Here is a 14,587-nt window from a genome sequence, read left to right as displayed (position 1 = left end):
GATGTAGTCTGTGTCTGCATGATGCTTGCTGGCTAATTATGTTCCAAAAGCAATAAAAAAAGGCTGCAAGGGAACTTGTTTAAGATGCACAGAGTTTGCTGACTGCAAGAGTCTTCCCGAGAATCAACGAAAACACACTGAAATCATTACTTAGTAACTGGGTTGATCATTTATTTATTCACACCGTTTCCACAGGGCAGTATGTATGATGACATTGTTTGGAGTCATACAGACTTTAATGATGTTTCTAAATAAGGAAACAGCACAAATCACTTCGCACAAATTTGGAAGAATTGAGTATCTTTTAGAAACACCCTCTTGAAGAGTTTGGCATGGAATCAAATACACTATGAAAATACACTGCACCACCATATGGCAAAGTAGGCTAAAACATTTTGCCCCATCTTTGCCCCTGCCTTCTGTCTTTGTAAAGTCAGTTTGCCTAGCAATGTTCTAATACTGTTACCAGCTAAATAAAAATTGGGTGAAAGTTTCAGTGCTTAGCTCTGACAAGAACCAGATCAGAAGGTTTCTTTGCTGCAGGGTGGCATTTCTATTCACAGCAAGCAAGACTATTCTCTGATAGGCAAAGCCACTTCAGAACAGTAGGCAAGTGGTGCTCACCTGAGGTGGGGAGACCCTAGGTCAAGTCCCAAACCTGACTCAAAGCAGAGACTTCCAGTGACTTGGGTGTCCCACATCCCAGGTGAACACCCTAAAATTTCCAGAGAGAAAAAACCCCAAACATAGAAAGAAGAAAGTAAAAGTTTTCTTTTAAAAAACCCAAACAAAGTAGGACTTGTGGTTTGCTTTTTCCAGAGAGCAGCTTTTGTCTCCTTTATCCTGGGCAGCAGTGGAACAGGACAATCCATGTGGTGGAAGAGCCTAGATAAAAGTAGGTACCAAGATTCATTCTGGTGAGGTATGTGAATCAAATGCATGGGAGTCAGCCTGCTTTCTGCCTGGTTGGAGCTGGCTCTTCACAGAGGCAGCCAGGTTGGAACAGCTCAGTCGTTCAGATATTCAAAAGTGACTGTACTGTTTCGAAGGGCAGTCCAGAAGCAGTAAGGCTGCATTCCTCTACCACTTGGCTCCACACAGATCTAGTTCATCAAACACCTGATTAATCCACAACCCATATAAGCCACACAAGTAATCAGGAGACAAATGCTGCTTGTTTTTCTGGAGGTCATAGTGCTTTTTATGGACTTTAGAAATACACCATTTAGTTCAACAGACCACAGGACATAAGACCACAGGAAACATATTTAAACAAGTATTCTTTATCTTTCTAAACTCTAACTCAACACTGATATTTTTTCTGTTAAAGGCAGGCCTGCCAATACCAACCTTAAAAGGTTTTCACTCCTTTACTTCAGCTGTGGTCTAGAAAGTATTTTTGTGTTAGCTCTCAGAAATACATACTGGTTGTATTATGAATATCAGGATAATTAAAATATTATTAAAATATTATTATCTTGTCCCAAGAAAAGGGTTGTATTTTTCTCATATATGAGCTGTATCTTTTAACATGAAGAAGGTGATGTAACCCGAACTTCCAAGTTCTGTGTGTGCACATGTGTATGTGTAGACAACAGGGAGACAATGAACTATGAAGTTTTTCTCCTTTTTCTCCTCCTTTTTGCAGTTGGCAAAATTTACAGTGACATGTGGAAGAAGCAATTGATTAATTCTGCATTTACTGCTTTCAATGCACTTACCAGTGTCGTCATCAAAGTCAGAAAGGATGCACTCAATACCATCCTCACTGCTAGCTGACTGTTCCTGCACTCTTCGGGGCAAGTTAACCAGCCGGCCACTGAGGAAGATGGGTTTCAAGGGCATTTTATAGATTTTGGCTAACAACTGGTGGTGGGGGGAGGGGAGAGAGAGAAAAAAAGAGAAGAAAAGATAAATATATATGGGAAAGTTTGTAAAAGCTGTCACATGCAACACAGGTATGTAAAATAAAATAAAAGCTATGAAAGCAGCATAATGTCAGCACCTGTTCTGTTCATCCAGTAACCACGTAAACGAAAAACACAACTAGAGGCCAGAAGTCTTCTTTCATTGACAAGTAAGGGGTCGGGGGGAGAAAGAGAGGGAGAAAAGCAATTTAAATAACACATTTTTGGGAAGGGAGTGTGCTCCCTCCTCATTTGTGAAAGACAAACATTACTACTTACTGATTGCACCTATGACCTAAGAAGCACCATTAGCTGTACACAGAATAATTTGGAGCTCCAAAGGACTAAGTAAATACTGATAAAAGGACCTGTACAGGTTTACTTCAGAGCTTCATTGCCTGTGTTGTCCATTACACAACAAATACAAACTTTACAGAATTGTGCTATAGCTGGGATGCTACCAGTATTTTACCAGGCCTTTCTAAAGTAAACCATGTATTTGCAATATACAGACAAGATTTCTTTTTAGTCATTCCTGTTCTTCTTCTAGTGGCAAGTTAAAAGGTATAACAAGATAAAAATGGCTGCTTCTTTTAAAGAGGAGAAAATATTTCTGCCTCACTGTGGACGGGGGTTTGTAAGGATGAGAAAGAGTGATGTGATGCACATAGTGTATAGATAGAACATACATTAGATATACACATAGATATTGACTAAATTTTTTTAGGTGAACAAGAAAGCAAGAACAGTTTGATATGTCTGCTGTTTATTATTCTGAGCTGCCTTATTCTTTCCTTCTCCTCTCAGTGTATGTACTGAATCCATCCATTATCTCTGAATTTAGGTATTGAGTCCTTTCAGCCATGGTAATATCCTTTGTTATGCATTTGTATTGTACCCTTAAAAAACATGGCCTGGGTCCAACAAAAAGACCTGCAGGTACTACAGAAATACAAACAACATTATAAAATCAGACAAAAAACTTCCTAATAACCCTGGATAATAATCTGTGCTGTGTGCAAGGAGATTACAGGAAATGTGCCAGCATTCTAATTGTTAGATTTGCCCTGAGCTTCAGATATGTTTTCATGCTACAGATAAGCTGCTGCTGCATTTTAGAGGGTGTAACATGTTGCTCTTCTTAAGATCTGAGAATTCTCAGGGATTTTTTTTTTACTGTCATTCCCAACACTGTTTACAGTAACTGTTTAAATAAGAATGAATGTAGCTTTGAATATGTTACTACTAGGTTTTGAACATTTACATTTTCCCACATGCTTCTTGGGTCCTTATCTCCTCGGTTTTCCCATTGTTAGCTGGCCTAGAAGGTATGAGATTCCTTCAGATCGCCACTCTCCATCTGGCAGTGCAGGTTATTACCATCGGGCTTACCACAGATTCTGTTGCGTTCATGCAAATCATCTAACCATTAATGCAAAGCCTGGAGGTTAAAACTATTTCCTAGGCCAGGTTAGTACCTGTATGAGATTGTTCATCATACCTGAGAACATCTCCTGAGGTAATCAAGTGCGGGAAGGCACAAGTCTGTAGATGCAGATCCTGATCCTGGCACACAGTCACCCATCTCCTTACAATCTACTTCCCCTGGGGATAGGAAAGGCAGCATTGGGAAGGACAGAAGAAGAGAAACAAACATAGCATTAGTTTTCCTTTCTCATTCAGTTGTGCCCTAATGTCTGAATAGAATCCAGAAAACATCCTTTGTTTGATCTTATTAGATGACAACCAGATTATTCTCATACAAACAATACAGTAATATTGGTCACAGTTTATACATGGACTTTTATATGAATAAATGCTTTAATAAATACATGCCTATTCAATAACTCTTTAGTAGAGCCTTTGGAAGTTCTTATAATCATACCTTATAGTCATCTGTCATATTGACTCCACTCCACTTTTTTCCATGGGTGTATGAATTACTTGCTCGTATTCAACCTTTGCTCAATTAATATACTAATTTTTTTCTATTCATTTGCAACCCAGTGCCCTGGAAAATTCTTCTACCACAAGTTCTTCCTTTTAGTTTATTTACTCCTTAAATATACCATTTTATATTTTGTGCTACAATATTTCCTTCTGCTGTCTCATTCAGGTGTCAAAGTCTCACAGTTTCAACTGTATGATATCCTCAGGCTCTAGTGTCTCAGTATCACAGGTATTACTAACTCTGTGGCATCAGCAGACTCCTACTTTTAGGTCAGCTTCACTAAGTGTATTAAATAAGCAAATCAGTTCCAAGGCATCCTGTTGCAGAGCTCCTCCCTGGATAACTCCAGCATTTTCCCTGTCTGCATAGACGTTTTCCTCCCCTCTCAGCCAATGTTCTGCCCACCCTAGAATACTTGGCTCATAACCATTTTTCCAGGTCAGCCAAGTCGTTCCCATTCAGTGCCAAATCTGAAGCTTTACTAAATGCCTATACGCATTAACATTTTATTGCCTTAAAAGCTATTCCTCTCATAAAAACCACAAGATAAATATTAAATCCTTTTATTAAAGCCTACTTCATTCTCCTTTCATTACATTTATTTGCTTTTTCTATGCTCTTAACTATTCCCTCCAAATGTATTTTAAAGTCGTCTACTATTGAGATCAGCCACGTCAGCCAGTGAAGTTTGAATCCTTTAGTTTTATGTTAAAATGCACATAAATGGTAGTATATTTGCTACTGCTTAGTACTGAAGTATCCCATAGTCCTACTCCCTTTAATACAAAAAAAGATCTTGCTTTTTGACATGTAACCATGAAGGGGACAAACTTATCTCATGAAAGTAAGAAACCTAAGGAAATACAAGACAGGCTTTTAAGTTCTCCAGAAGGAACATGAGTTCCCTCTACTGGTACTGGACATGCAAGTTTGTTTCTCTTTAGTAGTAATAATTACAATTCTGGTCTGTCATCACAAGCTGAATTCTGCCCCCATTGAAATCGATGGTGAAATAGCTTAATAAGACGAGAGTAACATTAAAGACTAGATCTGCTGCAGTTAGGTGCTTCATTTAAATCAAAGGGAGTTGCTTACACCTGTGAATTAATATACACATGGAAAAAAAAAAGCCCCATTTTACCACTCATTAGAATTTTTGCAATTTACGTAAGGAAAGAAAAAAATCATTGCCACAGTTCAATGAGAAGTGTCAAATGCTAACGATCAAGGCAAGCCAGGGAACACGAACATGGGGGCAGAATGACCCAGCACCATTTGCCTTTGTTCTGAAGTTTGGTGAAGCACCACCATTACTCTGCAGGGTCACCTTGACTTGACACGCCTGGTCTCTGCTGCCCTTAGTAACACAACAAAAAAACTAATCATGGGGACAGACTGTTGTTAGTTGTAATGCTCATGATCTCTTTTAGCAGGTTTTCAGCACCGCATATGCCAAACTACTGCTGCTGAGGCGGGCAAGGGTAGAAAGGAGCCATGTGGCTTTGACCGCTGAATGTAAAACATACCCTGTTCTATTGCAGACAATCCATGCTGTCACTGCACAATGCCAGGCCATTTCTGCAATATTCTGGTTTTTGGTGTTTTTCTTTTTTTTTTTTTTTTAAATTAAATGAATATAAGCAAGTCCTGATGTAAATTGAGATCAAATGAAGCAGACACTTAATAGTGAGATGCAACTTTTCTGCTATAACAACTTGAAGAATTGATAGCATTAAAAATGTTTCTGAAATAATCCCTTGGTCTTGATTTTATTTTATTTTTTTAAAGCATTCTGGACTCAATTTCTTCACTGCCTCTCTCCTCGCTACCATACTATGTATTACATACCTGAATTCTCCTGTTCTGCAGGATCAAGTTTGACATATCATGACTTAATAGGATAAAAGGAAAATAAAAATATTTACCCAGTCCTTTGACAAACTTCATAAGGCACATAATATAACTGGTGGCGGCATTGGCAAAGACCTGGATGCTGTCTGTGTTTAGAAATGCTTCAAAGACATCAAACACCGGAGCCTGGCGTTTCCCTGTGGAAATAACAAGATGAGAACTCTTCCCCATCCCCCAAAAAGGTTATTTTCCAATCGTTTTTCAACAATTTAATTGAATCTGTAGAATCTCTTCTTTTCTGGGCAGAGACAGAAATTATCTTAGAAGTAAAACCTTCTCTTGGTCCTGAGGCAATTCGTGTAGCCCTTCATTGGAAGTAATACAGACTCCCTCCTTTGCCTTATCTGTGAAAAATACCAGCTTATGCCTGCCCTGAGCATTTGAACTCAGCTCAGTAGCTAACACTTCTGTTTGGTGAAAGTTTCTGGTTTAGTTCTTGATAACTGCCAAGATGACAGCAGTCATGCGGAAAACTATTCAGATTATACAGTAACAAAATAGCCTTGCTTTTCCCAAGTAGATTATCAGTCTTCAAAAGCTGTATACACTTGCATTTTGTCATCAATCGTAACAGATCTGAAAGACAAAATTTAGGTTTTCCTCCTAAAAAACCCATATCCCTCACCCATGACTTGTAACATTTAAAAATACCTTCTAATGGGGCAAAAGAACAGATTAAAGTGATTTTCCCATACTACCCAGTTTCCATACAAGCAAACATCTCTGGGAGGGATGCAGAATCATTCTTTCAGAAAACATGGTTTGTAATAGTGCTAGCAATTCGAAGCCTTGTGATTAAGTGCCTGGACAAGCACTTGCCTAGATTATCACACTAACTTACCCTGATGTATAAGAGCAATAGGTTTCACATAGTAAGACAGACGGTCCACATGAGATGTGGTAGTTGTATACAGTATGCTTTCCTTTCTCTAGCAGGACAGTGACAAGGGCCCAGCCAAGCTCAGTACTCCTGCACTACTGTTTTGCTCAAAAAATATTCATAGAATCATAGAATCATTAAGGTTGGAAAAGACCTCTAAAGATCATCAAGTCCAACCGTTAACCCAACACCACCATGCGCACTAAACCATGTCCCTAAGCGCCACATCTACACGTCTTTTAAATACTTCCAGGGATGGCGACTCCACCACTTCCCTGGGCAGCCTGTTCCAAGGCCTGACCACTCTTTCAGTAAAGAAGTTTTTCCTAATGTCCAATCTAAACCTCCCTTGGCGCAACTTGAGGCCATTTCCTCTCGTCCTATCACTGGTTACTTGGGAGAAGAGACCGACCCCCACCTCGCTACAACCTCCTTTCAGGTAGTTGTAGAGCGCGATGAGGGCTCCCCTCAGCCTCCTCTTCTCCAGGCTAAACAACCCCAGTTCCCTCAGCCGCTCCTCATAAGACTTGTTCTCTAGACCCTTCACCAGCTTCGTTCCCCTTCTCTGGACACGCGCCAGCACCTCAATGTCCTTCTTGTAGTGAGGGGCCCAAAACTGAACACAGTATTCGAATTCAAGTAGGTTTGAAACATTTCTCAATTCTACTCAGCTACCAGCATCTAGATGATAAAAAGTCAGAACAATATCTCAGCTTTCCCTCCCACCCCAACTAATAAACCAGGTACTTCAGTACAGTTCTGGAGTATTGCAGTGCCACTGCTAAGTGCCACTGTTCAGGTAGGGCATTTAAATATATTGAGTTAGTTATTGTGTCCCCAAGTAATAAGATAGGGAAACATACGAAACAGTCAGTGCAGTAAGTCCTTACCCATAGAGTATTCTCCTACAAGATACTCTTTAACCTCTGACTTGCTGCTGCTGTGCACTGTTTCCAGAGCACTGAACAAGGGTCTCCATCCTGACTGGATCTGGGTAGAACACATTTCCACCAACTCTCCTATAGAGGTGACCACCTGCAGACAGTGTAGGAGAGGTTAAAAAAATAAAACCAAAAAACAGAACGGATACATAGATGGACCTTCATAAGGAATGAAGATGGCTGCCTAGATTTCACCATGTCAGTCTAGACTAATTTTTCTTTTTTTTTTTCTTTTTTTTTTTTAAGATAAAAGTTTTATTTAATTGTTTTAAAGCCAGGTATACTGTCTCTGTGCTCTACCACAATGCTGGCTTAGGTAGGCAAAGCCCTCCTGATTCTTTGAAGATGATTAAGGGGCACCATTTGAAGGGAATTTGGGAAACACTCTCAAGTGGACCAAGTGCACTCTGAAGACCATCCTTCTTATGGGCATGGTAGGCCAGATACACCCTGATCAGGGCTGACTTGCCTGGTCTTGGACATCCTCATCACACAGCTCTAGCTGCATGATACGCTCAAAGGGGCGGAAAAGCGCCTCATTAAAGTGAAAATGAGAAGGCTCATTCCAGTCCGCCAGCACTTCAGTGAGGATGTCATGGATGAAGGAGACAGCCTTCCGAGAAACGTGTCTCTCCTTATGACAGGCAGCCTGCAAGGAAAGGAGGCGTATTAGAGTTTGTCCAAGCAAAAAATTTGCTTTTAGTGAGACACTTTTAAGGGAGGTAAGCACTTCATTTGAACCCTAAAAACGCCTTCACCACTATCGTGACTAGGGACCCCACTACAATCAAAATGGGAGAGTACTGCCATGGAAACAGATGACTGAGACTCTGAGCTGCCTGGCATCCTACAGATGCATGAAGGTTTGCTGACAATTCAAAAAGCACAGAGCTAAAAATAAAGAAATTAAATAATAGAACCAACAGAAAAGAATTCGTGTGAAATGTTGTCTGTTGTTTCTACCGTGTGACCATTTTTCCCTTCAAAAAGGTAGTTTCTGCATATATTCACCATACCTATCTATGCATGACCAAATGTCACCTTTTGTTTGGCTCTTTATGGAACTTAAAGTGAGAAGGTTCTCATCACTTTTGGAAGAGCTATTAAAAAAATTGGATACCAGTGAATCTGGATATAAAGTTACTGTTTTGAGCAACTATGTAAGTTATGCTAAATTCTGTCCTTTCCCCGATGTTGCTCCTTCCCAGTAATGCCCTCATCTGCACTGAAGTCAATCAAAAAAAGTGACCAGCCCTGCATTCTAAAAACATGGAAGGTACTTGAGCTTAAACTGGCTTGGGATCTTAAAAGACTTAAAAGTGTTCAAAACATGAAAAGTATTTAAAGTGGTCTCACACTGGCATCCAAAGGCAAGTGAGACACTAGTTTTCAAGATAAAGGGCTGTTAAAGCATACAACAAAACTATTCTCTGCTATTTCTACTTCACTTAGAGGGATTCCACTGAGACTCTGTCTGAACTCTGCTCTAAGATAGTCCGCACATTTTCTTGAGTCAATGAAATGAAGTGCTATGGCAATTTACTAACAGCTCATCTTAAAATTCCAGAGAAGCATGCTCCCAATAGACCTGGGCAGATGACACCACATACCTCACCAACCGAAAGAAAGAAAATACTGCACGTTTATTCATACCAATGATACAAATCAAAAAGCTCTGAGAAGTCAAGGCACCAGTATTTCACCAGATAAGACTGAAACCGTGGCTGTGGAAAGGTCATTTGCTATGACTGAAATCCATTATGTGGCTGCTACTGGCATGCCACTGAGCAGGGTTCGCAAGGAAGAAGGAAAGGGAAAAATGTCACCATCTTCCCAGTTGAGCTGGCTTTATGGGGGAAAAGAAAGCCTGCATTCTTTTATGGGAAGACTTGCAAGGACGCAGACTTTGGCTGGGAAAATAGGTAGGTGGAGGAGCTACTTTTAATCTCTTAGGATGGTTTTAGTTTTTTCACCACAGACACACAAGAAGTATCATATTTCAAAAATCCAACACACTGTCCCTGGATCTGCCCGCTTCAGTTATTCAAAAGTGCACTCCTCAGTGACAGCATCACAATATATGACACAGTATATACAATACCCCAACAGGAGCATAACCAGGTTTGACAATGTTGAGGGTTGATACACATTTTAAGCCTTCTCCAGCTTTTTCAGCTTTGCCACCTCTTCCGCACATTCCCGTTTTCTCCCCCACCCCTACCTCTACAAGATGAGGTGCCACCAGGCTCCAGCAGCGCATGAGGTGGAGCAACGGGCGAGATTTACTCCTTACAATTCTGAGCATGGCATCACCAAGTCGGAACAAGTGAAGTGCACTTCTCCTGTCCTGGGTAGATTTTACTTCACCTACAAGAAAGTGTAAGAAAATAAATGGAAGCTAAGCAGAAGCAGCTCCTCCATCTTTAGATGTCTAAATTGGAATTTAAATCAGGTTAGAAATTATTAGTATCAAGTCAGGGGTGGGGGGAAGACAAAAAAAGAAAAAAAGAAAGAAAAAAATCAATGTAAACACAGCCCATGCCTGTGCAGGTAAAAGAACAGGAGATAGACCCAAGTTTTAAGAACAACTTCTTAAACACACTTTATTTTGATTTAGGTGATTTTTTTTTTCCAAACATTTTAAAGACAAAGGCTTGGAGAAGTAGTGCAGAAAAGTTAAGCAAGGAGTTAAATAATTGATATTAAGACCCAAAATAGTAGTTACAAAAACCCTTGGTGACATCTACAGGAAAGAATATAAACTGCAAATTATTTCGTTTTGGTTTGTCCTTTTGTATTTCTTCTCAAGCAAAGGATATGAAGCAGAGAAAGTGAGAAAATACTTTTCTGTTCCCCAGCCAGTAATATTTGTTATTTCCTATTGAAAGGGATTCATCTTCTGTTGCTCTTACAACATTTGGAAAGACACTTCATTCTCTCATTTAAAATATGCTGGTTGCTTTTATCTCTAACGAAAGACGTAATCAGGGGCATACCACTTTTAATATAAAAAAAAAACCCCACCCAATTAATTGCTCTATCTTAATTTTAATTTCATTATTACTAGCTACTGTTGATTGACTACTACATACATGATCACTATTTAGTAAAAATAAAGTGATGAATGTTGAGGCCTGGAGACAAGCAAGAGTGAAAAACAAACAACTTGAAGTGTCACATTGAGAAAATGACAAGTAGCATTTCAGGGAGAGGGGAAACTGATTAAATTGGAGACATATACCACATAAAATCCACGTCTGCCACAGGACAGAACAAAGTCTGTATGACTAATGTAATTTCTAAAGGCACAGTACAAATTCAAGTGAAATATCTTCCTTTGGGTCCAGTCCTTCTGCTCTATTTGAGACAGTGATGGAAACGACAATTTACAAGCTTTGTACTGTAAGGTATATGCTCCACTCTGCTGGGGAAGAGCAAGCAGGACAAATCCTACTGCTTTATTTAACATTCTTCAGTTGTGTGCTTTGTTTGCTATCACCCATTTCCTGAACACTTCTGAGGTTATCCCACTGTCAAATGTCTAACCTAAATCCACTCTCTTAGGTCTATGTTCACCCGAGCTTCCTTACTGGATTGGGCTCCAAAATGGAGCTGTGATTAAGTATCTGTGGATAATTAACACCCCCGAAGTCCAAGAACCAAATGAATGTCCTCTGAAGTGTTTCATAGCTGGTGTGGATGTGGTCCCTGTCCAAAAAAAGCACTCAACCTTTTCTAAAGACTTTGAATTGCTCCTACGGAAAGATCTTATTAGACTAAATACTGTGTTTCATTCATATGTTGAAATTTCAATTGGAAAAATTAAAACTGTAAGAATTCAAAGCAAGTCCTGTAAGCAATACAGTTTTATGTGAAACACAGAACTCTGCAAGGGATCTTCAGGCGATTTACCTGGCATTGCTAGGGAGTAATCAACTGTATCTGTGACTGAATGGAAAAGCTGGGCCTGAGAAGCCTTCTTGAGTTGGTAAAGAAAGCCTGCCAATGCCATCAAGTTTAACTTGTCAGTAGCATCTTCAAAGAGCCTGTGAGTAAAAGAACAGAATCTAATTGAAAAATTCATGAGATGCAGACTTAAATGTGTATGTAAGAGGAAACCCCTTATCTGTAAAGGCTGCTATGTGTTGCCTTTGGTGACACGCTGGGTTATTAAGGGCTTTTTCATTTATACAGTGCTACAGAAAGACTTTGATCCAGAAGCTTTATTAATTGGTGGGTGGAAAGTAGAGTGCTGTAGGACCAATCAGAACCCCTCCAAGATTCAACTGCGGTACTAAAACAAAAAGTCACTTTTTCAAGGAATCAACGCTTCCCCATTACTGTATCTTAATGCTATAAGCAGTTCATGAACGAGTAATCAAAAAAACAGTGAGAATATGCCCAGTCTTCACAACATCGATCATCATAGCTTCACTGACTTTAGAATTACACCAGTTTGCTCCACCTGAAGTTACAACCCCTTACATGAAAAACAAATTAATTCTAGTCTTAGACCTAAAGTTGCTGTACCTGAATTGCTATTTAGGAATATAAACAAGAGTTGTTACTTTCAGCTGCAATGAGCTGTTAAGATTTAAGAGTTAAAATCCGTACCCTTAAAGCAGTAAACTTATGCTTACATAGGAGGTAGGTTCCACAGAGATCACAGTGAAATTTCACATGATGCAGCCACAAGTTGACACAAATACGATTTTCTGACATTGCTTTTCATGAAGAACTTTCTATAGTCCTGGTAAACTGGGGATTGAGTCCTAATAACGTCCGCACTGAAGTAACAGTGCAGAAGTCAAGCCTGCATCATTAAAATTACAGTACTGCTATTTTCTAATCTTCAGAACGAAGTTGTATTGTGATCTTCCTTAATAAAAGGTACTTTCCATGCACAGAGTCAACCTCCTACAAGCAGTGTCAGCATGCATTACTTCTTCCTCTGAATTTACAAATAATCCCTCCTATGGGCAGAGATCAAGAATACAAAATGTCAGCTGAAGAAAAAAGGATATTAGAAGCATGCCAACCCAGGAAATTTTCAGCTCTAGTCTGGGCTGCCGACAGAATAGCAGAAATAGCGAAAAAGTCTATGACATATCAGTCTGCAGACTGTGTTGTAGGGACATGTAACCTAGCCATTCTGTGACCATACTTGGTGGCCCTTCCTCCTCCGGACACACTGGGGCATGCTGACAAGCTGTCCACAGAGTCCTGACAGAAGCATCTGCTTTCTAACTGTCACTGGTCTTGTCACTCAGTCCCTTCCTGTCAGGACAAGACACCCACTTATTTTGTCTGCTTTAATGAACACAATACATTAATTTACATGCAAGCAATAAATCCACCGCTCTCAGGATGCATTTGATTTACTTGGCATATTCACTGTTGTGCAGAGACATACTCAGCCCAGTACCTGCAGGGCAGGTACTGCAGAGATGCAGAAAACCAGGTCTTTTAGGAACTGCTGGTTGTGACACACACGCAGCTCTCTTGTGAAACTCAACTGAAGCAAGTGGCTGCAACAGACAAAGATCAGGCCCCACTGCACCACAGAAAAGTCCCTTTTGGTCCTGTTTTGGGAACAGGGATTCTGGTTCCTGACAGGACTGCTTTTACCTGTCAGCTTGCGTGGAGAGTGCGAGAACAGCCTTGGCAGCACTGGTCCCACACAGCAGGCTGCCTCCACGGAAGTCAAAAGCTCTGCCCTTACTGCTCTCCTTGATGAGTTCCTGGATAGAAACCGGCTGAATGACAGGATTGCTGCTGAGGGTGGTCTCCTGCTCAGGGGTGAGGGCCTGGTGAGAATCCCCAGGCTCAGAGTCTGGGTGCAGCCCTCCAGGTGCCTTCTGTGACTGGGTGATGGTAAGGGAGGGCTGGGAAGCACCATCACTGAAGTGGGTGTGCTCCAGTGTGCTGATGTACTCACACACCCTGAGAACAAACAGGAAAAGCAAAAGATGAATAAAACCCCCAAAACAACAACTCCTCCCCTCACTAATCACCAGGCTCACTGAAGAAACACTTGGGCCTGTACTCCAGAGGTGAGTCAGAAGCATAGTGCAAGTACAGCTCTTGGCTGCCTTACAGCCCCATCACTGTGAAAAGCCAACTTACATGGAAACCCGCTGCCGACTCACAGGCACCGATTTCTACATCTGAACCAGATACGATGCACCGGACATTTTCCTCAAACTGTAAACAGACGATCTCTAACTCTCAGACTACACATAGATAACCTGTCGTCTTACATCCTTTGGTCTCCCATGTGCCTAGATAGCAAACAGTTCAGTGGAGGTGCCTGAAAAGCCCATTTAGGTTCCTGGGTCTGCCACAGTCTTCTGGTAACTTCGAAGTTTCTAAGCATTGATTTTGTCTGCGAATAGCGGTGGGAAACAGCACTGACTTTTCTCTCACAGATACTGGCAGTTAAGTCACTCTGACACTGTTTATACAGAACACTCCCAGAGCATGTAAAGTCCTTTTTCTCAGTCTGTTACTTTCAGGCAACATGGTATAAATTCTGTTTCTTTTGGAAAAGCTGGTACCTGAACACATGAGGCCAACAGTCCTGATTGTGGCTTCCCATCTCCAAGCCCACGTTAAGGACTGCATCCATACACAAAACATGAGCAGTGTGCAGGCAGACTCCCTGCACTTTCCCCATCTGCTCCAGTTTCTGCTCCACTTTCTGTTTTACTGCAGCATGAAAAATAAAAAAAAAACATTAGCTTCTCCAGCTTTTAAACAAACACTGGTTTGTATATAGGGTGATGGCAAAGGTATACAGTCTGAAAGCTATAAAAGAACATGGATTTTAGACAAAAAACAAATCAGATAAACCTATTTCTTCCTAATAAACATTAGGCAGTTTTAAAATTAAAATCCCTTTTGATTGATCTTATATGCATGAAAAAAATCAATGCCAAATTGACAACCTCCACCCCCAAATTCACATCTTGTTGCCCACAGAACAGATGCAGATTGC

The 14,587-nt window shown here is 40.5% G+C and overlaps 1 protein-coding gene across 1 annotated transcript in view; it reads right to left on the bottom strand.

Moving 5' to 3' along the window:
- KIAA1244 (KIAA1244 ortholog) overlaps nt 1-14,587 on the bottom strand; it is a gene marked incomplete at its 5' end in the record, with an annotated part of 74,806 nt that overhangs the window by 11,519 nt on the left and 48,700 nt on the right. Inside the window, 9 exons of the mRNA XM_009581429.1 lie at nt 1,722-1,866; nt 3,409-3,512; nt 5,784-5,906; nt 7,540-7,684; nt 8,060-8,239; nt 9,812-9,957; nt 11,503-11,636; nt 13,219-13,533; nt 14,148-14,298. Coding sequence (XP_009579724.1) covers nt 1,722-1,866; nt 3,409-3,512; nt 5,784-5,906; nt 7,540-7,684; nt 8,060-8,239; nt 9,812-9,957; nt 11,503-11,636; nt 13,219-13,533; nt 14,148-14,298 — 1,443 coding nt within the window. The remainder of the gene's footprint in view (nt 1-1,721; nt 1,867-3,408; nt 3,513-5,783; nt 5,907-7,539; nt 7,685-8,059; nt 8,240-9,811; nt 9,958-11,502; nt 11,637-13,218; nt 13,534-14,147; nt 14,299-14,587) is intronic.

This window comes from Fulmarus glacialis, unplaced genomic scaffold (assembly GCF_000690835.1).
Source record: "Fulmarus glacialis isolate BGI_N327 unplaced genomic scaffold, ASM69083v1 scaffold2747, whole genome shotgun sequence".
In the NCBI taxonomy this organism is placed as follows: Eukaryota; Metazoa; Chordata; class Aves; order Procellariiformes; family Procellariidae; genus Fulmarus; species Fulmarus glacialis.
Note: the sequence above shows the minus strand (reverse complement) of the source record. Positions and strands in the feature narration are given on the sequence as shown.